Consider the following 23801-nt stretch of genomic DNA (forward strand, 5'->3'; position numbering starts at 1 on the left):
CACTGCGCCACCTACCGACCACTAAAGGTAAGTGACAGATTGGAGAAGCACATCTTGTCAATTGACAGGTTGAGTGAGAGCATTTTTAGCAATATTTCGCAACCTAAATTCAATTGGTATTGTTGACCACCTAGCCAAAAATTGAAAATGAACTTAAAAATGACTTTGAGAACGCAAACATCAGCTCTACCCACAGGAGTAAAATGCTTCCAGTTGGAAGTTTTCATCTTTTCGTCACGTCGTCCATAGAACAACACGGCCTTCCTACAAACAACTATGGAAAATACGACAAAGTCATTCATAAGAAGATAGCCTACTGATCACCTGACTTATACATGCTGCCTTACGATTCCATGGTCATCACAATATAGAAAGAGAACTTAGAGGGATAGAAACTGCGACAAGTACATTGTACCACGAGTGGAAACACGTCACTTCTTCTATCTTCTGCCAGAGGATAGCGAAGATTTAAAAACGCCCTCATTCCTATCTACTAGTATATAGAAGGGGTGGTGTGCATGGGGGGGGGGGTGTCTAGCTAATACGTGATTTTTTTAAAGGTCATGAAGGTTGTCTGATGCCGGAAGGGCGTTTCGCGGCCGTGTGAGTTATGCCGCGGAGGGAGTTACGTCCCTCTTGTTGGATACCAGAATCGTACACACAGTAGGACGTCCTCAAACAACGACGGACATCAAAGATGTTTGCGGTGACCTTCAAGAACGCCTCTGACCTTGAGGAGCGGCTACCCCTCCGCGGACCCTGCTGTCCGGGTAATGGAGGGCAAACCTAAATCCGGTTTATGTAAAACACAGCCCGAGGGAAGGTGAACAGCAGTTCGTTCTTTTTTGGTTTATAATAAAGGTCACAATATTCATACTTTTCACCAGTTTGTCCCAGCCCCCGTTGCAGACTCCTTTCGGCTTTTTTTTTCTTTTTCAAGTTACCGTTTTCTTATTACATTTGTTTTCTTATTGCCGGGTCCTTCTCGGCCAGCAATAATACTAAAAATGTCATACGAAAACGGTAACTTGAAACCGAAACAGCTAAGAGTCTGCAACGGGGGCTAAGTTTGTGCTATGTACTCTGTCTGTATGAAAGTTAAACTGCGACTTCCAATACAAGAAATTTGACTTGCCCAAATTTTCGACAGACCAACTCCAGTCTTTGTCAAGGAATGAGCAATCCACATACTAGTAGTTTGTGCTACAGCCATTCAAAGCCTATAGCTAATCAATTTTTGAATAACTGCCAACATTGTCCAAGAAGACAGGAGGTTCTTCACATTTAATAATGAGAAAAATGTATCATCAAAAACTCAGCTGTATAGAACTAATCAAATATTGACAGTGATTTGCATAACCTCGTTTCTGTAAAACATCAGAGGATTGTGTTATAGGGCAACAAATTGCCTTTCCATCCAGACATCTTGTCCTGGTTATCGGCAATCTTCCTTGCGCACATCAAAAACTTCCTGAGATTCCGCTAACGCCGTTAGTCCCGCCGTAACGAGATCGGCGAGAATTAGCGCGGGTTGTCTGGTCTTGGACTTTATCTAACGGTATCTTCATCATCCCTGCTGGGACCCATCACCTGTTTACTCCGCCTCGGTAGCTGTAGGCATGTAGTGGACTGGTGCAACACAAAAACAATCTTTATACATGTATGTTGACTGACCGAAAAGTTTCACACCAAGAACTGGTTTACAATCGAAATCATGAGAATAACAATCATACTATAAAGGTAATGGTAGCTCCATAGCCTTTTTGAGATTGTTATCCACTGTGTCAAGGCCACGGTACCGTATTGGAAGGTGGATCCCAACCATCTCCCTACGTCGTCTTTTACCTCCCCAACCGAAGTCCTGTACCCATTTTTACAAATGGATGGAGTGAGGAAAGTCGTGTAAAATGCCTCTCCCAAGGGCACAAGATCGGTGACATGACAGGATTCGAACCCAGGACCTCTAGGTTCTGGGCCAAACACCCTGCCGTTCCGCCACATCCCACCATTCAGAACAAAGTTTCACACTAAAAACTGGTTTACAATCGAATTTTTTAAACATCACTCACTTTACTATATAACAACACCGCTTTCTTTTCCGTCTGTTTACGGAGTTTACCGACGTGCCAGTACTGCATGCAGGGACTAGGTCAGGTCATTCAGGTTTTAGTTCCGTGGTGGTGATGGTAGAACTGAGAATCTACTTGATTCAGGAATTGTTTTCGTTGACTACATGTAGGTAGGACGTAAAAAAGGGCCACAAGCTTCGCTGTCGTCCTTTTTACAAGTATCAAAACACTAAGAGAGCCACAGGTCGGTGAAAATTAGTTGCGATTCCTTGTGTAAGTTTGGCGTCGTTGTGCTTCTAGGTCACATCAATCTTGAAACGAAAATCAGTAGTTTTATGTGATTCAATACAAAGTAGAAGGGTATCGGCAAGGGAAAGATTGCAAAGTTTCGTGTACATGTACAACAGGATAGAGTCTCAAATGGAACGGGATGGTGCGACATGAATACACAATTTCATCAATTATTGTCACAGCCTAGAATTGACAACATAAGTGTCTGCAGATGTCATGTTTAACAAACCTAACATGGGATTTAGACACATGTCATTAGGGTATGTACCGACATTTCGTATCAGTGTGTGTAAAGACATCTGTATCGTTTTCATGTTCGTCGGAGTTGAAAGCTGTATCATGACAGATTAATCATCTGGCCCCATACAACCAAACACGTCAAAGCTACCAGGTTGCCCTTTTTTTACCGACTTCTCTAGATTTCAACATCCGACACTGCGCTATCCATTCATCAAAAGTACTCTACTTGATTCGTCCAAGCCGATAGAGAACTTAAAGTTTGACATAACATTCCATTTGACAACTTCAACTACGTCTTTCTGGTATCATGAAGAAAAGATAGCAAACGTGGAGGTTCAGCTGCAGTACCATAGAAAGCCGCTAGGGGGCTTAAAATCTGATAGTTTCTTACCAGTTTACTTTGAACCATACCAACATACCAAATATCATCAAGATCCATCCACGACTTCTCGAGTTATACCGTCCACAACCAAACAGACACACGCAACCGAAAACACAACCTTTTGGGCAGATGCAAAAAGATGTCTGCAGTGTCTACACCATTTTGAAGCAGGCTCCGTCCATGTGAGACATTGCAAAGTCTTAACGCACCCTGCAGAGCAAGAGTCGTCCTCATTTGATCGCGGCTAGCTATTTTCAGCGAGAGAAACACAAAGATTTAACGCAGAACTGATGTGTCCTAACTAGTCCGTCCTGGCTCCATATGGCCTTATTACTGAGCTTTATCTCCATTCTATTCGCACCTACACCTGATTAGAACGATCGGTTCGTATGTAAACAATTAGGTTAGAGTTTCCCTGACCCCAGTGCCGTGTGAGAAACTCTAGTAGACAGTGTTATCTGCACTGGGGCAGAAGGATAAAGTCAGGATCAGGCTAGAATGTACGTTTTTTCTTTTACTTTATTTCGGCTAATGTCTATCGTTTATTGAGACCAGAGAGGAACCTTGTTGAATGGAGAAAAATGTAAATGTTCATTGGGAGAATGGCATCGGCCACCTGTGCACGTGTGTGTGTCAAGGTCAGACAATGAACATTAAGAAATGTTGAGATAACCTCTGCAGTCTGTATCTCTGCTACACTGCAATCTTTGGTTGGTTGTTGTGATAAATTCTAGTAAGATTGCAGAGGCTAAGTCATAGCATGGATCCAAGCGAGCTCAACAAAGAGTGTTCAGTGAGAACTACATCTTCTGCATGTCTCCTCCTTCCCCCAAGGATGTGTGCAGCCATTGTCAATGGAGAAACGTGCTGTTTAGTGGAGTTACTCAGGATAGCCTTCATCAGTCTGACAATTAAGGAAAGACTTACATGTAACGTTACTTTAGTCGAGTATCTGAGATAAATACAGGTTGTAGTCAAGAGACTTAGGAGTTAGGGCACACCTTGTCATTCCAACATCTTCAAGTGTTGCTCAGAGTTTCTACATGCAAGGTCAGGTTTCAGACTGAGATTGTTCAACATGTTGCTGAACAAAATATCACATTGTACTTCAAAATACATGGCAACATATATGTGCTTATAAAATTAAGATTAGGATGACAATAAGTCAAGTATCAGTGCACTTTTGATTACAACCCTGGTCAGTATATTATAACAGTAGGACATATGAAAATTCAAAATACCCAAGTTTATTGACATCAATAAAGCTGTTGTGTTTAGCTAGGATATCATTTATAATGTGTGTGAAGGCCATACTAGTACACAGTAAATGTTATATATAGAAGTTATATAAGGAGACTGGATCTTTCCTAGTCAGCCTTTGACAGTCCAATCTATATTGCAGAAAAAAACTGCATCTGGGACAAATTACCAAATTTTGATAGGAAGCTTTCTGTTTCTTAATAAGGGCCAAAATCTATACCATTGGATCTGCTATAACAATAACTTACAATAAATTTTTATGTTCTGGGAAAAGGAGATAAGGAAATAGAAATGCATTTTCCACAACTTTGAACTTATTGGTGGTGAATTATTCCATATTTCCATCATTATGATCCGTTAAAGTTTGGGCTTCCTACATGTATGTTTTGAAATATTTCTTACGAAAAAAAATCTTAAAATTTTGAAAGAAATTGCCAAAATGAATACTGACTCCCTCGATGTCTCGTAATTTGTTTCTAAAAACCAACATCCTGGGCTCCCCAGTGTGGTACCTGCAGAAATACAAACAAACAAGACAAAACAGTCAGTAATGAACAGGAACGAACCACACCTACCTGTCGCTGCAGACGACGGTTCAAACTTCAGGACGCTCAACGATGTCCCCACGCACACTGATCGCAGTACCAGCCACACCATCACAGCGTACACACGTACATTCCCATCCCAAGGTCTCAGCTTCCACCCCAAACAGGGCATTTCCTACGACTCGGCTTCCTGCTTGTGCCACAACATGTCGGTTCTTATAAAACCGTGAAGCACTTATCCTCCACAAGAAGTAAATCCAAAGCCGCACAACCTGCCAAACTTTCCCGTCAAAAATCCTGTTAGATCAACCTCCGATGTGAATTGTCAAACTAGAAAAATGAGAGTCTGCCACTGCACTTGCTCTCGGCAAGGGTGCCGTTCCTGTTAGTATGCCCTGGTCTCTCCAAGTATGCTATCCCTGGGCCTGCGACACATCCGACTGTTGACTAGTCCCCACTCCAGCATCTGGACAGCTCACAGTTAGAATGTCTGGCTCACACTACGCCCCATACTGGTCCAGTACTCTGGGACAAGCCATGGATCAACAACTGTGGCAACATCCCAATGATATCAAACACAGACTGTCATACAACTCCAAATGTGCTGCTGATAATGGTGAGAGAAGTACTCAGAGCCTCAGTCTGTAGACTTTACAGGTGCCTAAATGCACTGTTAGCTCACATATGGGTTTGATGGGGAAGTGTCAATAGTCAATGTACTGAGTATATGTTTATTAGACACTGTACAATGCAATTTTGTTTACTGCATTTTTCCATTTTGCTTCTTGATTCATATTCCTTCACAGTAGCTGAACTGCCTAGTAAACGATGTTGAGCTAAAAATACTACAAAAATATGTGTATTTCTAAGATTAGCTAAACCCCTGCTACTTCCTTAAATGGTTTGCCCCTAACCTGCTAACCAGCCTAACCAGCAGGGGTTCTATAGGTTGGATCAATCCATTCCAGTCTGCAGAAGGGGAAGTTTATCTGTATCTAAAATACCTGTAGATAAATGCTTGGTTTTTTATACTTAATCTGCAAATATTCAATTTGGATGTTTCTTTGTAACATCTATTCTGTGACTTATCCATTACAGTTTGCATTCCACAATACAGTATAAATTACAAAGAGATGCAGCATCAAACTTTATAATTTCAAGTAAATTTTTCCAATTTTTCCATGTCCCCCGCCCTTTAATTTCCCAACCAGTTCATTAAATTCTTCAGTGGCGCCCTGTCTTAATTTCGCTCCACCCCCTCTCTACTCTTCATCAAAACCTATATATAGATATTAGTGTATCATATTGTTATTAGGTTTCAATATACAGAATGTACATGTAAGGACTTCAAGTGAAGAAAAATTGTTACATAATTGCTGTCAGTGCTGGCAATATCGAACACTCGTTTCCTCTCCATGCCTATTTCTAGCCTGGATTTCTATCGAAGTTGTCATATGCCTGGGAATTAGGACCACAAGGCTCAAATCCTAGCCTCAAGCTGTTGGGAGTTCCAAGGCCTCAGATACGCACGCAAGTGACAGGGTTTTGTTTATGGGTGAGTACATGTAAACTGTCTGGCGTACAGTTTTCATGAGAACCATACTTACACATTGCTGCACACAACTGAATTTCACAGGATCTACAATGTAGCTGTACTGGTCGTGGACCCAAGGTAGGAAATTGCATTATTGAGTTCACCTACAACGTATGGCTCAAGCATGGAGACTCATCAAGACCTTTAGCCAAACTAAATTGAGTCAAACTAATTCACTAGCTTACGCAGTTTGCACCTCACCATAAAAGGTACTCCCACAGAAGTTAATTTCCAGCCTACTTGAGCAATATCATTCCCGCCAACCCCTACCACAGCCTCTAGCAGTTAGCACAAATAAGCCTTCCTCCTGCAGAGTGGGACTTAGAGGCTCTCCTCAGCTCAGCATGGGAAAATTCCTTTAAGAAACCTGACCAGAACACCCAGCCATCTTGGCTGACTTCTCAAGGGCTCCTCTCTCTGTTGCTAACGGTGACGGAGAAAAGGGATTATCTTGTCAGCTCCTCTCCTGTCATAGCAAAGGTGAACAATTTCAGGATAGTGTTTTGAGTTCATTTGCTTCTTGTGCACAAGAAGTTGTTATAAGGTACCTGGTAGGTGGAGCATATCAATGAAAGGAAATAGCACTTTCTACTTCTTTTTCAACTTCTTTCATACACTAAAATACTTCTGTTGTTCATACTTCAAAGGCATTTTAAGTACCGTAGCTCTTTAGGCATACAAACCTTACCTTCTAATTGGCCAGACTGTTGTCAATAATATGTGTCAAAACGAATTGCACAAGCGGTCCATCGCGCAGGGTGCCTGCGGGGCTGGTATGCGGGGAGGGCCCTCCGTCATCTGTCTACGACACATGAAGGCAGAGTTCAACAGGACTTGGAGGCAGTCTCGCAGGCCCTGGCTCACATACATGCATACAGTCTGACCACAATTTAGGGTAGGGTTCTTGGAAACCTTACATGATGTGTAAGGCATGTTTTGTTCATGACTGAACTCTTGTCTCAATCAGAAATGACAAATTACTTTGTTCTTGGATATTGATAGTAAGTTTCCGCTGGGTACTTCGATAACTTGTATCAATTTGAAACAAAATTAACAAGGGATTTGAGAAAAAAGGATGCAACAGAGTGAAATGAAAAACTAGTTCCTCACTCCTACTACTACTACTTGTTATCACAGTTGAATTGCCACTCAGTATATATACACTTTGAGGCCTCATAATATGGAACCTTAGCAGACCCAAGAATAACCTACCATCGCTACAAGCACTGACATACATTTGTTTCAAGAAGGAACAACATGGCCAGAAAGTTAGAGTTACCGACCCCTCGGGAATCATACAATCACCTTGGCATTCTTGCTACAATTACATCAAATTGCCTGGCTTAGAGACAACTGTTCCAACTTAGTCTGTCTCAGGTTGCTGCAGTGAAGTGATTTTTCTCACCATACACCTGAGGCTGACTGCAGATTTGTTTCTCTGCTTCGTAAAAGGGTTGATCTCTGCTTCTTCCACTAGAAAGGTTGGATCTATCATTGGAGAATCTTACCACAGCTACAGTAGTTCAATATCATCAGCAATTATCTGCATGTGACAGATAGGATGTAATAAGAAAATCAACTTTATCCCAATTGGAGCATTCAAGGTGACCTCTAAATGAAGGTCAAATGTCATGGGAGCTCAACTTGTAGAAACATGGGCTGAAGTCTGACTGAACAAATAGAGATTGATTTGATCATTTCTCCCATTTAAAGAAATGTGTGCAATCATGTTTCCAATGTCCATGCATGCTATCAAACAGCTATCATCATTGATGAGGCTAGCTAGGTCACCAATAGGCCTCAACTTTACCTGAACTTTCTGCCAAAATGTTTACAAAAGATACAATTCCCTGCAAGTTCCTTAAAGTAGATTTAACCAGGAAAGTTTGTTTTGGCTCCTTTAAGATGTTCACCATACGGACTTGGTTACTGTCTTGGTGCAAGTACAAGTTGTCCCTCCTGGGTGATTTCATCCATTAGGAAACTTCAGAGTAGAAGGCAGACGAACCCTCAGGCGTATACCACATCACTTATGGGTCACAAATGGATGAGAATCCTACAAGGTTGTCAGTCTCTATCTATATGGCCTCCGTTGGTCAGTATTGACCATGGTAAAATCCTAATACACATCAGTCCTACAGCATCGGCTTAACAGTCATATTTGAGAATGACAGTCTCTGCCACATAGGCCACATAGGTCACATCTGTAAGCTGACTGTTGCAAAGTTCTTTTCTGCGGATCCGTTTTTCTTTAGCCATGCCTTTGATATCCGATGTATATAACCTCCTTGATATAGCCAATGCTGTAGGGCTGATGTTAATTAGGGTTTTATCATGGTCAATAATGACCGACGGAAGCCATATATAAGTCAGTCATGCCAGTGTCACACCAAGGTCCAAACGGTGGACCTTACAAGTGCGTGTAGTGACTCAGCAATAACTGGTGATGACATAGTTACACATGTATGTTTACATGTACAAGGGTTACTGCTGAGAGAGGCAAAAAGATTATCATTGAGAGGTGATCATGAGCTAAATGTTGCTGATGTATGTAATTCTTTTTTATCATAATCAATTGAAAAATGTATGTGTACAACAACAGTAAGAAAGGATGGGAAAAAAGAGATAAAAGAAGGACAGGCATGGGAGAATAGGCACAACTCATCCCAACTTCTAGACTTCAACAAAAAATTACGTGCTCATGCCTAATGTAATCTTACATTCTTACTCCTGGCCAAAAATCATGGATGTGAAGGAGCACAGCTTGGTTTTATAGATCAAGTTTTGTCTTGTTCCACATCCCTTGTCATCAAAAGGTCATTAACCTTTAATGATGAGTGACCTTGGCAGTGGTGAAATTGCTACTTGTGTCTCAACCACTCCTTCAAAAGGACACCCAGGAGAAGAGCAAGCCCTGCCTTATCATGACGTGACAAACCTAAAAGGCTGGTTAATATGGCGGAATTGGTTCTAATGAAAGTCAGAAGTTGGAAGCAGGTTTGTTGCCCAGGGCAAGGCAATGGGAAGTTTGATAATGTATCCATCCATTCCAACATGGGTGTTTGGTGTAATTTGTTACAAATGTGTGGCCATTCCCACAGGCCATGTGAGGGTCTCATGTCAGACAGGTGTGAAATGAGGGAATGGTGGCTCTCTCACATCCTACATGTACTAGGAGGGTCTGTATGGGGGGACCCTGGTAACGCTTCAGGGTAAATTTATCACGCAAGGCAACGCTTAACGGTAAATTCACGAAGGCCGACACTGTTTAATGGTAAATTAAGTTGTTCTTGGGTGAATCTTTGGGGACAAATTTATTTGATTATTCCTTTGTGTTCATGGGCCACTGGCAAAAACTAAGTATGTGAACACCGACACAACTGGACAAGTTCTGTTGTGATTTTTAGGCTATCTGGCACTGATGTTAGACTTCATGATATGAAAAATGTGTCCATAACATTTAACGATGAGTTCAGGATAACAAATAACGCGCTACTTGACTTGATGTAGACTTAAAGCGACCAATTAAGCTTTACGAATCATTTCCTGACAACCCTCAACGTCGAATTAGGGTGGGCCAGCTACAATAAACAGAGAATTGAAATGGCTCACTACGCTTCACGGAAAAAGGCACGAAGACCCTCAACTAGATGTGACACTTACTGTCTACATTATGACACTGACAGTATCTCATGTCTCATCAATTGTCCAAAACATGATTTTTAATGATGAGGGTTTTTCTTGCAGCCTTTACGACGTCTGTTATGCATCAGACAGAAGCTATACTTGGCTGCTATCAGTTACATTTTACCCCATAAAAACAACTTTTATAGGATGATCAAAAGAATATAGAAGGCAACCTTGAACTACTGAACACAGAAGGTTCCAAAGCCAGATGATGATAATGAACCCAGTTTGACCATGACATACTAGGTCATTGACATACCACATACAGGTCTAAAGGTCACCTGAGGCAGCGACAAGGCAATTACTTGGTTGTTGAGGCTAAACAAGCATGTACATGTAAGTCCTCTCGTTAAAATATTAATCAATTATGCTCTGCCATTTTACTGATGTTGAGAACAGAGTGACACAACCTGGCGTACATGGGGTTTTCCTAGAGCACGTATCCAAAACGTAACGCGCATGCGGCATATACAAATGTAGCCTGCTGTCCAAACCTATCATAGCAGCCCAGGTTCTTTCATCATCTTCGGTCAACGTTGCATCAGAGTTACTGTTGTTGCATAAAATATATCTTTGGATACAACTACCATAAACCAGAGTATGTACGAGATATTAACCTTCAATACGTGAACAACATTAAAGGCTTTCGTTGTGCATACTACAGTAGTACATGCTCTTTTCTGGGGATTAGCTAAGACTGGTGCAGGACATACCCGGATGGAAGAAAAAAGTCATGACCTTATGTTTCTCCAAGGTGACAAATAAGTTACTAAGTTTTGTATTTTTCTTATGGCAGGCTGATTTAACCTTTAGCACTCTGAAGTAGCCGTTTGGCACCCAATTCCCTATTGGTTACAGAGTTAGGCAGAAGGGAGAAGGTTAATGCACTCATCAAGTGCTGTTAAGAGTGATGACTGAGGATCTTGTCCTGTCTGTTGACTCCATCAGTCCAGAGGACATGTCTACCATCAGAGTTACATGTATCTTCTCCTGACCACCAGGATGACACATCAAACACATTCCTCCCCTCCCTGTCTTGTCTCATGGACAGACCCACAGACTGACAGTGACAGCTCCACACTGCACTCAGCAACTCCAGGAGGTCCAATGTCTTGTACTGTAATTGGTTTCCAGGTTTCCGATACAAATTATTTCCAAAGATGTGGAACTTTTTTAATTTCCCAGGAGAGTGAGTGTATGATCACTGAAAATATTTTCAAAGATGTACCCCCTGAAATGTTACTTAAATTGCTGAGGAAAGAAAACGAATACATTTGAATGGCCCCTTCAGTATCCAGGCTTTACGGAGTACTTCAGCATGTTTTCTTGTTTATTTTTCCTGACCTTCAGCCTGCTAAGGTAGCCATTTGTTGCCAAATTTGTATTGGTCATGGGGTTAGGCAGCAGGGAGAAGGTTAACCTTAATATGCACTTTGAAGTAGCCATTCGGCACAAGTTTCCTTCTGTTTACAGAGTTAGGCAGCAGGGAGAAGGTTAAACTTAAACCACTGGGTTTTCTATAAATATACAGACTTATAAATGTTGCCATTGTTATTTTCAATGTTAGGTTTCTGGTGGTCAAAAGATTTTAAAAGAGTATCAGTGTCAATACCTGACAAAAGGAACAATGCTAGAATATCTGTCACAGTTCTTCAGCTTTCCGCTGGCAATTCTGCCATCTTTTACTTGTTTCTGCCAATAAGTACATCGTCCTAAAAAGCATAGTGAGATGCCAATTGCAAGTTGTACACATGTATATGGTGTCTGGGTCATGACAGAACACTTCTGAACATCTTGCCTCAGGAAAAACATCATGAAGACCTATTTCTGTTCCTGGAGACGAAGATAAAAGACATAGCAGAGTGGTTGTGACGTGAGGAACTGTGTAGGCATGTGGCACCTGTTAGATGAAACACAAGTCTGTACAACACACAGAAAGTTAAACTGTAATTACTAACACAAGAATAAGATTTATTTGATTAATCAACTCCAGTCCTTATCACGGAAATGTTAAAAGGACTTGAGTTGATCAGTCGAAAATTTGTGTCCAAATTCTTGTGTTGGATATTGTGGTTTAACTTTAATACAGAATGACTTCTACCAACACAGATTAACTTTCAAATGAACACTTGTGATACATGTCCAGACCTAGTACCATTTCAGACAATCAACAATTTTTTTTCTGGAACAGACCAAAAAGAATGTCACTGGTCCAAGTTGTGGTTACCATATTACACATGTACGTACATGTACAACATGTAAAAATGGTATGCATGAAGACACAACTGACAGCAACCCTGAAGTCATCACCTTAAGCCCATATTGTACATTCTACAAGTCTTCATTAAATGCTTACTACATGAAGTTACCCGATGTACAGTTTTTTTTCCAATATAGCATGTTTTTATCATGATTCATACCAATGTTCTCCATTCAACTCAACAGTTCCAAATAATGTTGTATCAGTATTGACTGGTTCCAGCTCTAGGGGTGAAAAATGCCTTGCAAATGATTATACTCTTAATAACCACCATGACAAAATTGGCATTTTAATGGTCTATGTAGGCCAAATATAAACCTTATCTCAATTGCTATCGGTTCAAGATGTATTTTAGTCCCTGTGTTCTGTTAGACTGTTTGATCCAACAGATGCTACATTCCTACACTAGTCGACACGTCAGTTTAACTCAGTTGTCTCTTCTTCTATCTTCCTATCCTTCAGGCAAACATGGCTCGAAATTCACTTTTACGTAGGAATAGGTGCAATGGTGCATCTTATCAAAATCTAGGTGCAAAGAAAGATTTTTGGGTGCACAACATAAGATTAAGTAGAATGTCAGCAAAGCGCATTTACAAACCCTACTACAAACTTCAATCTGTAAATAATTCCATGGCTAACTTCAAAATTTGAAACAAGTAATACATCAAACAAAGTGCAACAAGGTTAAATTGCATTTTCTAATAGTAAATATAGAATACAACACGGGGTATTCCGTATCACCCAAGGTACCAGCCCGACCGCGGGTCGGATCGCCCGACGGCCGTAGGCCGGAGGGCGATCCGACCCGCGGGAGGGCTGGGACCGAGGGTGATGCGGAATACAACGTGTTGTATTTTATTTATGTCATACCTTGGTCATGCCCACCCGAGAAAACACACATTTCAATGCGGAATGCGCCAGAAGTTGTGGGAGTTTTGTGTCCTCGAACAAGAAACTGTAGCAACATTGATTCCAATCCCAGAATCCGGTATTCGAATTTCCGATGGCCGTGCAACCGGCGCGCTCGAAATGCGTTCGAAATATTCTATGGAAGCCTGTGTGATAACACTTCCGAACCCTATGTGATCCGGATAGTTATCACACGGTCCGGAACACCCGTATCAGGCCCAGGCATGACATAATAGTCGATATCAGTTTCCAAAAGTACCTTTACCCTACATTCTACAAAAATGTCTAGGTGCACTGGTACACCCCCAGTCAAAATTAGGTGCACAGCTCCAATTTTGGGTGCACAATTTTGGGTATCTTGAGCCCTGGGTGTAAATTTCCATATATTAAGATGACTTGTAAAATGTAGGTTAGGTAATGAATCCAGGCTGCTGGATGTATTTTTAGTCTGGTTGTTCTACTAAGTTAAGTTTGATCCAACAGGTGTTGCATTCCTACACCAGTTCACACGTCACACCTACTTGCATCTCTCTATCTTCCCACCCTTCAGGCACTATAGCAGATTTCAATCTACAATTGTAATAAAAATACTTGTACATCTATGGCCTGATAAACGTGTTTTCTGAGCCAATTTGGAGCTGCTGAGTTGACTTCAAGTAGACCCTAAATGCGTGGGTAAATTGGGCATGAATATGTCTGAATGCTATCATTGTCTTGCATTCCTGGAGTTTGCATACATTTTTATATCTATGTACCAAGAATGTTTTTATATGGGTCAATTGATGACAAAAGGCCCCATGCATATGCAACAGCACAGCTTGATTGAGCTAATGGAAATCTGTAGTGTAGGCTAATATCATTGATCCCCTACAAATGTAAGTACATGGTGCATCATTATCAGACCTGATCAAGTCTTCTGACCACTTTCCATACCCTTAACTCACTCACTCACTGATTTTGAGTGCTGCAAAAGGATAAATATTCTCAGGGATTTAATTTTGCGGTAAGGATGAAATGAAGTGTTTGTGGCGGTTTTAAGTTCGTGTTTAAAACTGCCATGCAAGGTTTAACTGTAAAATGGTTTTAAGTTCACATCGAAGAGTTCACTGCGAAAATGACGCTATCACCAACATTTCTCCTTTTTACTGTACTTCTGTTTGCATCCGAAAGCCAACAGAACTGCCCAGACACCTTCTAGATGTGTCAGGGATTGGCAAGCCTACCAGGGACCTCTCTTACACTTGTCATCACCAATCACTATAGATGTCCGTTATCCTTGGGGGGCAGGTCTAACAGGTAGTGCGCACATCTTCTGTTGAAGACACACAGTTTCTAGACCTTGGACCCTATCAACTTTATTCCTTGGTCCCACAGTCACCTTACATTCATTTATCCATCCCTACATCCAATAATATACATGAAAAAAACAAATACTTTTAAAATATTGTCCTTCAGTCGACTTACTGGGATCCTTGATATCACAATCTACTTTCACTCTCTTACGGTGCTAGCTTAATACTGTCTTTAGGTAGATGTACTGGGAACCTTGAGACCTGGAGATCACAGTCTACGGTACTTTCACTCTCTCACGGCTAGTTGTTAGTTTCTTGAATCTAGACTTGTTAATTTAAGCCCACACAAAACAACATTCATTTACACCCAGGCCTCGAAATTAACTTTTTCCCCTACTGTCCCAACATTGTCCCAAAAGTGGATTTCAACTGTCACGAAAGTGTCCCGAAGTGTCCCAACCAGGACCAAAGATGTGAACTTAATGGGGGGTCTGGATTAAGTTCCAGAGGTTCATGTTCAGGTTCGGACCTATACTCAAGTCTGGACCTGAACCCAAGCCATGGCATATGTTAGAATAGCAAACATATTGCATAAAATTTGAAAAATATAATACATGCAAAATTATATGCAGTCAGTAGTAAACACAAGTTTTAACAAAGTTAGCAACCTGAAATAATGTTAACAACCTGAAATAATGCAGTTTGATAGGTTATAAAAGAAAGAAAAAATCATAATTCTGCAGAGTTTAAGGCTTCATTGATGTGGTGGTTCTTGGGGAGGTAGAACAAATCCTAAAAAATGTTTGATTTCCATTCTGCCATTTTCTTCATAAAAGCCTCCTTGTTCACCGTCACATTGCTGTTAGCCTCCAATCTGATTAATATGGCACCAATTATAATGTGCATCAATACTACCAAAATCAATATAAATTTCCCTTTTTTTCCATCTTTGGAAACTGTTGTCTTTACCTGAACAACTTTCAGACACAATGAGAGATTGGGTTGTGGTTGTGGGTTGTGGCCAAACCAAGTCTTGCAGGGCAACCTTAATCAAGTTAATGAGGTGTGACCATCCCTCTGCTGACCCCCTGTCAGGAAAGCTGACAAAAGTGACATGTGCCACAGCCTCTAGTAGTTTCTCAAGGGAGAATTCCAGACTTGTGTGCAACCATATCAGTTGCACTCAGGAGCCCTGATTGTCCCAAAGGTGTCCCAAATTGATTTTTGAGTTGTCCCGGGTCAAATTTTGGTGGCCCCGGGACATGGGGACATAGTTAACTTCGAGCCCTGACACCCCTTTCAACCTTCTCTCATATTCAGTACTGCAATAATAATTGCATACAAACAAATGTACTGTATACACATACACACACAATTATGCACACACATATTTATGTAAAAGTAAACTGTAGAAAACTATAGATTGGCTCATCAGTGCTATAGATAGTGTATATAAAGATGTTCATACATGTACTTACAGTACGATTTTTCGGTCAATCATCACATGCACACAAAAATACAAAGAGGCAGATTTGAAGTTATTATTTGATTCTTGATTGGAGAGATCATCATATCTAGGTGACAGAAAATCAGCCATTTGTATTTGCTTGTTAACAGAATGGAAGATTATATGATTAATAGACTATTTGTGCAGGTAAGACAATGCTGAAACATTAACATTCTCACTACTACATTGTGCTGAGACCAATGCAAATTTGGTAAATGATTGCCTCTTACTAGTGAGGGTTGTGAAGAATCCTAGAGAGAGTTTCACTTTTACATTTTGTACCATCATCTGTACATTTGGAGTGTCAGAATAAAACTGGAATAAATTTTGTTTGGTAAGAAAGCTTCCTAAAGGTTTAATTTTCCCAGAATTTTATAGAAAGTTTTGGGTTGCGTTCAGCATGTCTTGCCAACACTTGGAATCACAGGATATGTCAGCACACAAGCCCACACCAGCCTACATGTATGACTGCCGTGCCACAGTACAAGTAGTTCAGAAGAAGGGACTGACGCTGTCTTGGTCCTCCTTGCCCTTCCTCTTGTCCAGGTTGTGTAGCAACATCTGACTGCGGAAGGCCAGGCCCTTGGTCTTCTCGATCACCTGTTGGTATGGGGAGACTGCCTGCGTGCCCATCACTACATGGCCCTGAAGGGGAAATCAAGAAAAACTTTCAGCTCAAGTTCTGATAAATCTGAGACTTGTATGTGATAGTTGCTTCAAAAACAATCATGTCTTGGGCCTACAGTAGTGTAAAATCAAGAGAAGCATTTGTTGCAAATTTGCATTATTCATCAGAGTCGCTACCCATCTTCATACATTGAAAATAAATACAACCCATAAAAAATAATTAAATTTGTTCATAAACAAACAAACAACCAAACAAACAAACCAGCTAGCTAGCAAGACACAAACATGACCTCTCAGAAGAGTTACATGAAGAGGAAGGGGGGTTACCAGTTTGGAGTCTATTTTGGCGTCCAGACGGGCGTTACGGATCAGGTTGACAATCCAGCGCTCAGCTTCGTCTGGTGTCATGTTCAGCTTCTCAGCAAGCATGCTGCAGGACAGAAGGGCAATGGTCAAGAAGAGACACCTAGCATGAATAGCACAAACTGCAGGGCTTCAAAGTACAGTCAAGAAGAGACACCTAGCATGAATAGAACAAACTGCAGGACCTCAAAGCACAGACATTAGTACACTGCCTTCTTTCACATCCAAAACTTTTACAGATTGTTTTTTAAATCGGAAAATCACATAATGATACCTATATTACCTGATACTGATGCACTGGTGTATACGGCAGAAGGTTTCGAAGATGAAAAGTCGTGCGTTCTCTATAAACTCCTCCAGACAGGCCACCAGGAAGAAATCATTCACTAGGACCTGCAGAGAGATGAGGAATATTGTTGTTAGCTTGTGTTCCCAAGCACCAGTGTAGCTAGATATTTAAAAATCATATTTTGTTATCATTTGCTACATTTTCTTCAGACATTCTAGATTTTAAAAAGTTAGCATTCATGAAGTTTTAATGTACTCTTCTTCAGCAGAGTAATGGTGTAGTTCTAGAACTACTGCCAATTTTAGACATTATAACTTGTAAAGGAGGGAAGAAAAAGTGAAAATCAATGTCCTTACTGTTTCACACTCCCTCAGCTTCTTCTGGGCTCCGTCAAAGTCAAAGTTGACATACAGACATTCCAGGAACTCTGTGATGGGGTCTTGGTATGTGTAGGATTCCTGAGAAGAGAAAAAAGTTATAGCTGTAGCATCCTCCTTTTGTCTCTCAATACATATACATCATACATGTAAAATTACTTCAACTGTAATATCCTTGTCTTTTGTAATATCCTTCCTGATGAATATCCCTCTGGTTCAAAGATCCTTTGTAACATAGGCAAGACAGAGTTAGGGTGTTTTCCTGTACATTTGAGAATTGACCACTTCTATTACAAAAAAGCAACATTCACTTGGAGTCTACTGAACACACAAAGCCTATAAATTTTCCTTGAGCACCAGTTAACGATGTCTGATCATGTACTTATGCTTATGTACTGTCTGAGAGGTCAAAACAGTTAGTCAAGGTTCTGAGGTTTCAAACATCCTGGTACATGCCAAGTAATGTATGTCCAGGTGTATACCTACCTGTTGTATGACCTTTACCAGGTCCTTGAGAACAGTCCGTCTGCGCTTGTTGCAGATGACAGCAGTCGTCAGGTAACGGAGGATGTGGGGACACATGGTCTGAATGGCATTCAGGTACCTGGAAACAACACAGGCATTTAATTTTGAGGATGACTAAAAACTCATCTGTGTTCAATAAAAAATCGAGGCAATGGCTGGTCAAGGCAAGAAAAATTCAATTTATTCAGAGTCTCAATGTTCTAAATCTTTTTCCCTCAAATTCATAATGACTCTGTCACAAGCACACAAGGCATTCAAGTCTTGGACACTTTCCTGACTTATAGTAGTACAAAGTAGATATTTAAGTGGATTTCCTTACTACATGTACCTTGATTCTATACTTGCATACTTCATGTATGTACTATTAATGCATCTTTCCACACAAAAATTGAGAATGATGCAGTTGACTTTGCTATCTTGCTTTCTTGTTACATTTTCATACACTAGAGCGCTCCCATTTTCGACCATACTGTTGATGTGGAATCTTTATCTATTCCCAAAATCCAGCCAGTGACTGTACTCACGAAGGCTGGTACAGGAACAGATCGATGATCATGTCCCTGCCCTTGGGATGGTTGAAGAACACGAAGAGTGACCAGTGGATCAGCCATGTCCTCTGCTGGAGTACCTGGAGCTGATTGGTGAATGTCTGTGGAGGAGAAAGGACAACAACATCAAACATCTCTTTAACAAAAAATGAAATAGTTCCAATTTATATCATCTATGATGATATAGATTTAGAGAGGGAATAGGAGAGAATTATTAGGAAATTTGTTTGTTTATACATTGTATTACATACCCGGTAAGCTGCTTTATGGCAGTACAAGCTGCATGTCTGGACAGATTCATTTTATCCACTCATACTGAAAAAGACCCCGACACTTTTTGATATGTGTGGTGGGTTCTTTTACGTGCTTAAGGTGTAGCTCTCCTTAACAGGGCACCTCCATTCAACATCCTATCCAAGGGACGTTCCTAACAAAAGCTCAAGGGTACAACGTCAACAGGGCATGTCAGGGGATTTGAACCCAGGAAGGTGGTAAGATTGTGAGGAACAAGATACAAGACGAATATAAAGAAAAAGACAAATGCAAAGTATCATACGCTGCCATCGATGACATCCTTGAGCCTGTTGAGGTCTTCCATGGCAGGGTCCCAGTTCTGCATCAGGATCTCCGAGGCCAGTTTCCCCCACAGGGAGTTCATGGCGTTCTTGTCATCACTGGGGACCTGAAGGAAAACATGTCATCATTTACACAAACCCAAAGTTGGTCCAATGGCCCAAGGTTTCTATGGCTCCAAGGTCCCATGCCCCAGGCCTAGCATTATCTCCAGGACCTGTGCCTTCATCCCAGGAAGGAACTTTGCAATTACATGTTGGGACAGAAAAAAAAATCCACCCTGTCCGCCCCAAAATCTGAATTTCAATCATAACATGAAATCAATGGAAATGCATTTTCGTGATCTTAAAATTACAGATTCAACAACAGAAATTAATAACATGGGCTCCCAAACAAAGAGTGGAACGGAAAAAAAATAAAAGCTGGAGACAGCCGTGCTATGCTCCGACTGTTGGGTAGTCAAACAGTGCAACAAGAACACATGGTTCTCAAAAGACATGTTACAATGACTGGAGCACCTTCTGCTTTGTTGCCAGTGACAAGCTGTAGACTTTAACAAGAAGACTGTTAATTGTACTCACCAGCACCCTGTGGAAGTACAGGTACTCAGCAGCTCCGGAGTAGTTACCACACTCGTACTGGAACTTGGCGTAGTCATACAGGGTGTCCACCATCTTGGATTCAAACTGGGGAAGGAAAAGACAATATTCTAAATCAACCACACGATCTTATCTAATAGGATGAAGGTTAGACATCCAGGAAATAAGATATGGCAAACAGCAGTTACTTTAGCAACTGGATATGATTTTGGAAAGATGGAGTTTCCAAAATCATATGCAGTTGCTTGAGTAACTGCTATTTGGCGAATACATGTACATATAACAATACTGGTCAAAATCCAAACACTCTGGTACCGGAGACTGATACACATTGGTAATTGACTCATAAATCATTAAAAATTTTAAAGACATCCTGTAAGAACATATCTGCCCTGCTACTTACCCCATGGTTTCTTGCCAAGTAGTCAAAGAGTTGTCTGCCATCTCTGAAAAGACACAGGTAAAAAAATTGTTATCAACAGTTTCTACCAGACATAAAAGGGGACTGGATGAAACACAACATTTTTGTACATTACAACTGTGCAACATCCTAAAGTTGTGACTCGGCTATTAGCTAGGAAGGCATCAAGGCGTCATTTTGACGCCCTAAAATTACACCCAGAGTAGACACCCTTGGGACACCCTTGTGATTCCATATACATGTAGATTTAATTGTTAATCCATAGAGCCCTTGGGGAAATCTGCCCAACCCCCCCAAACAAACTGTTTTTTGACGCCCTGTCTATGAATCCTAGCTACATGTAAAAGCCTGCGAGTAAGAGTCATGAGAATACAACCACCTTGTGGACTGGATCTGCCGCGCCACCTCAGGGTCTTCAAAGATCTTCACGATGGGTTCACACTCCGCCTGGAGGAACTTCAGCTGACCGACAACCTCCTGTCGCTTCTGCACCAGACCTGCAACACACACAAACAACACTCTCACTGTGTATACACGAACCTGAGTGCACTGTGTCTCATCCTCATCAAACTCTTCACCACCTAATCTAAAAATTCTAAAGAACCTTTTTTGGTAGACATGCTTGAAAAGAACTTTGCTGTAAAAAAAACTAATAAAAGAAATTGAGAGCTTAACCCTATATCCAAGGTTTGCTTCCAGCAAAAGCAAAGGAACTTTATATGTGAGGACTGCCAGCTAGTTGTCTACTATGCTCAGCCAAAATAACACCAACAAGCTGCTGGCAAACTATGAGCAAACAATGCATGTACATACATGCTTAAGAACAACATGGTGGCATATTGCCACATTACAAAAAATAATAACAAACACTCAGACATGAATGAACAGCAACAAAATAACTAAGCAGAAAAAAAAATGTCAGGTCATATTTCTTAAAACGAAAGAAGTCATCAATTGGCTTGTTGCAACTAAGTTTCTGAATTTCTAATAAATCTACACACCAAACAATACATGCATAAAAGACTCAACTACCAAACATCATCAAAAAGTGAAACGGTCAAACCAATCACAAATTTAATTACAAGAACAGCTTTTTTGAGGCGTCATTAAGATAAGTATCTGCATGGTTTTCCCTGAGAAATATGACCTGACTGAGGGTCTGTGTGTACCTAAGTACATGCCCAGCGGTCGCTGATGGCTTTCGACTGGAACCAAAGGAGACAGAATCAACATGGTTTCTGCTGTTTTATACTATAATAATAAACATGTCTATCATATCTATTTGGTACCCTGCATGTACTAGATATTCATATATAGGACTGTTAGCTGTAGGAATGATGCTAATTAAGATTTTACCATTTTAGACGTGTAGGCATATTATTTAATTTATTCTTTTTTTCTGCTGTTAAACCATAACCAACATGTAGAATTCACCCATGCATAAGCTTCCTGCTTCAGGACCTTTCAGGAAAAAAATCCTTCTCCCCAACACCATACAAGGTTTGTCTAATTCATAGAAAGATGTCATTGGCCTACATGTGAAAGAAATGTCAGTCTTACTGTCAGGTACATCCTGGTCAGGATATAGGCTCTTCCACACATCCATGGCAAAGTCAACCTGACCGAAACATACAGAACAAAATCTGTTACACACTGCACAAAGTTAGCACTTAAAAATGTAATAACATGTTCCAAGACACAAATTGAGAAAACAAACTTCAGTCAAATATGGAAAGACAAGCCTTACCATGTTGGTGTTACTGAGCAGGTCCAACTTCCCCTTCAACAGCTCATGTTCATCATAGATCTGGAAACAACACAATGATTATGTCACTCTGGTGCACAAATATTATATACAATCCTCCTCATGCTATTGTACTAGCATATTCATTCATGTTGTAGATTCCTTAGAACATTAATGACTTTTTAGTACATCTGTCTCTTGTCTCACAAGCTCCTTTAGAAAGCTGACACTTGACAAAAGCAGGTAAATAGGTAGGTCTAACCGTAAACTCTACTCTAACAATATGTATTACATGTGGATCCTAAGTTGCTTTTAGCAATAACTGAAAGTTATGAATTCTGATTTGTCTACCTGTCTGCAAATATTCATATGTCATGTAATAAATCAGATTTATGAAATCAAAAAGGCATAGTCTGTTTAATCATAATTTGATGAATCAAAGATTCAGTGCAAAATTTTAGTCTGTATTTGCATGTAAAATTTAAGTCCAACAAACTAGACAGTTTGTGATTCTTAGGTTGACAAGCGTGGCAGAACACAGTTTTAATCCACGACCCCCGGGGTCTATGACGCGGGTACAGAAAGTAGTGCGGCCCAAACCCTTGCAGACTGGGTAGAAAGCTGCATGTGAGAGGTATCCATGTGTAAACTGTGCTGTGTGGTGTAGAAATATGTCGGGTTTTATACTGTAGGATTTGGATAATGGGACTTTTCCGCTTTGTGTATAAATGCGCCATCTTGTGCAACCACCTCACAGGGTCAGGCGGCTGCAGTTCAGTGACCTCTCGCAGAGCGCTTTTCAAAGTGGGCGTGAGGAGCTCATACACCGACAGAATTTTTTAAGTTTTTTTAGTTATTTGTAGGTTGTACCCTAAACTCAAACATATTCGTTTTTCGTATATCTCAAGTGCACCGCGCTATAATTTTTACCGCGTCGAAGCTAGTCACCTTGCGGCCCTTAACTATAGAAATCCCCATAGGCCGAAAACTGTGTTCTGCTACCTTAATACCTTCAGCATGCATTTGTACTGTATATTCTTCTTGTGGTCTCTAGAATACATAAATATATCTCGCAATAAACCTATCATCAGCTCAACAACAGCATGAAGTAGACAATGCAGTGACGAGGTAACGTCTGAGACGTTCCTGGCTTTTTTTACATGTACTTATGTTTCTCTATTAAGCATTTATTTTGATGATTTCAGCAGTGCCCCCCTCCCACCTGCATGCTTCATGAAGGCGCCATATGCCGGGAGCGGCCACGAGTTGCGAAACGTCTCCCGTTATACCGATAAACTGCGAATCTATTACCCTAATTTACTACAGAAAGATTCTACATATTCTAAGGTTGCATAAAGACTAACTTACCCCTTTTACTGACAGGAATTCTAACAGAGGAAAGACTAAATGTCTGTCCAGATACTGGCCCATGCGGGAAGTCAGATCCCACTCCGCCATCTTGACTTGGTTTTAATGACTATTTTGGTGAAGAAGGGGTGTCGATATGACCTTCTTTTTAAATTTCCTGAAAAGCTACCGAAAGGAAACGTTTTGTTATAAGAAAACAAAACAACATAGCATGTAATATGACTTATTGATCTTAACTGTAAAATAATAGCATTGAAAATGATGTTACAAAGGTACAATTTAAATCTACAAATTTTGTTGTACCGTTTTGATATTTGGTTTCGTCTGTTTC

General features: G+C 40.7%; 1 protein-coding gene across 4 annotated transcripts; it reads right to left on the reverse strand.

Annotated features, from left to right (window-relative positions):
* Positions 1–4209: 4209 nt before the first annotated feature.
* On the reverse strand, positions 4210–23595 carry LOC136427821 (eukaryotic translation initiation factor 3 subunit E-A-like). 4 transcript variants are annotated; one of them, XM_066416999.1, is made up of 15 exons: positions 23471–23595; positions 22106–22165; positions 21919–21976; positions 21528–21563; positions 20738–20855; positions 20341–20383; positions 19920–20024; positions 19322–19447; positions 18742–18866; positions 18179–18296; positions 17672–17773; positions 17310–17419; positions 16991–17093; positions 16547–16681; positions 4210–4754 (listed from the first exon to the last, which is right to left on the reverse strand). In XM_066416999.1, the coding sequence occupies exons 1-15, from the start codon at positions 23558–23560 to the stop codon at positions 4719–4721; spliced, it is 1365 nt and encodes a 454-aa protein (XP_066273096.1). In that variant the 5' UTR covers positions 23561–23595; the 3' UTR covers positions 4210–4718. The 4 variants fall into 4 exon arrangements, with proteins under 4 accessions (XP_066273096.1, XP_066273095.1, XP_066273098.1 ...); XM_066416998.1 differs by having other exon boundaries at positions 21895–21976; XM_066417001.1 differs by lacking the exon at positions 21528–21563.
* Between the last annotated feature and the right edge of the window lie 206 nt (positions 23596–23801).

Source organism: Branchiostoma lanceolatum, chromosome 2, assembly GCF_035083965.1.
Source record: "Branchiostoma lanceolatum isolate klBraLanc5 chromosome 2, klBraLanc5.hap2, whole genome shotgun sequence".
NCBI lineage: Eukaryota > Metazoa > Chordata > Leptocardii > Amphioxiformes > Branchiostomatidae > Branchiostoma > Branchiostoma lanceolatum.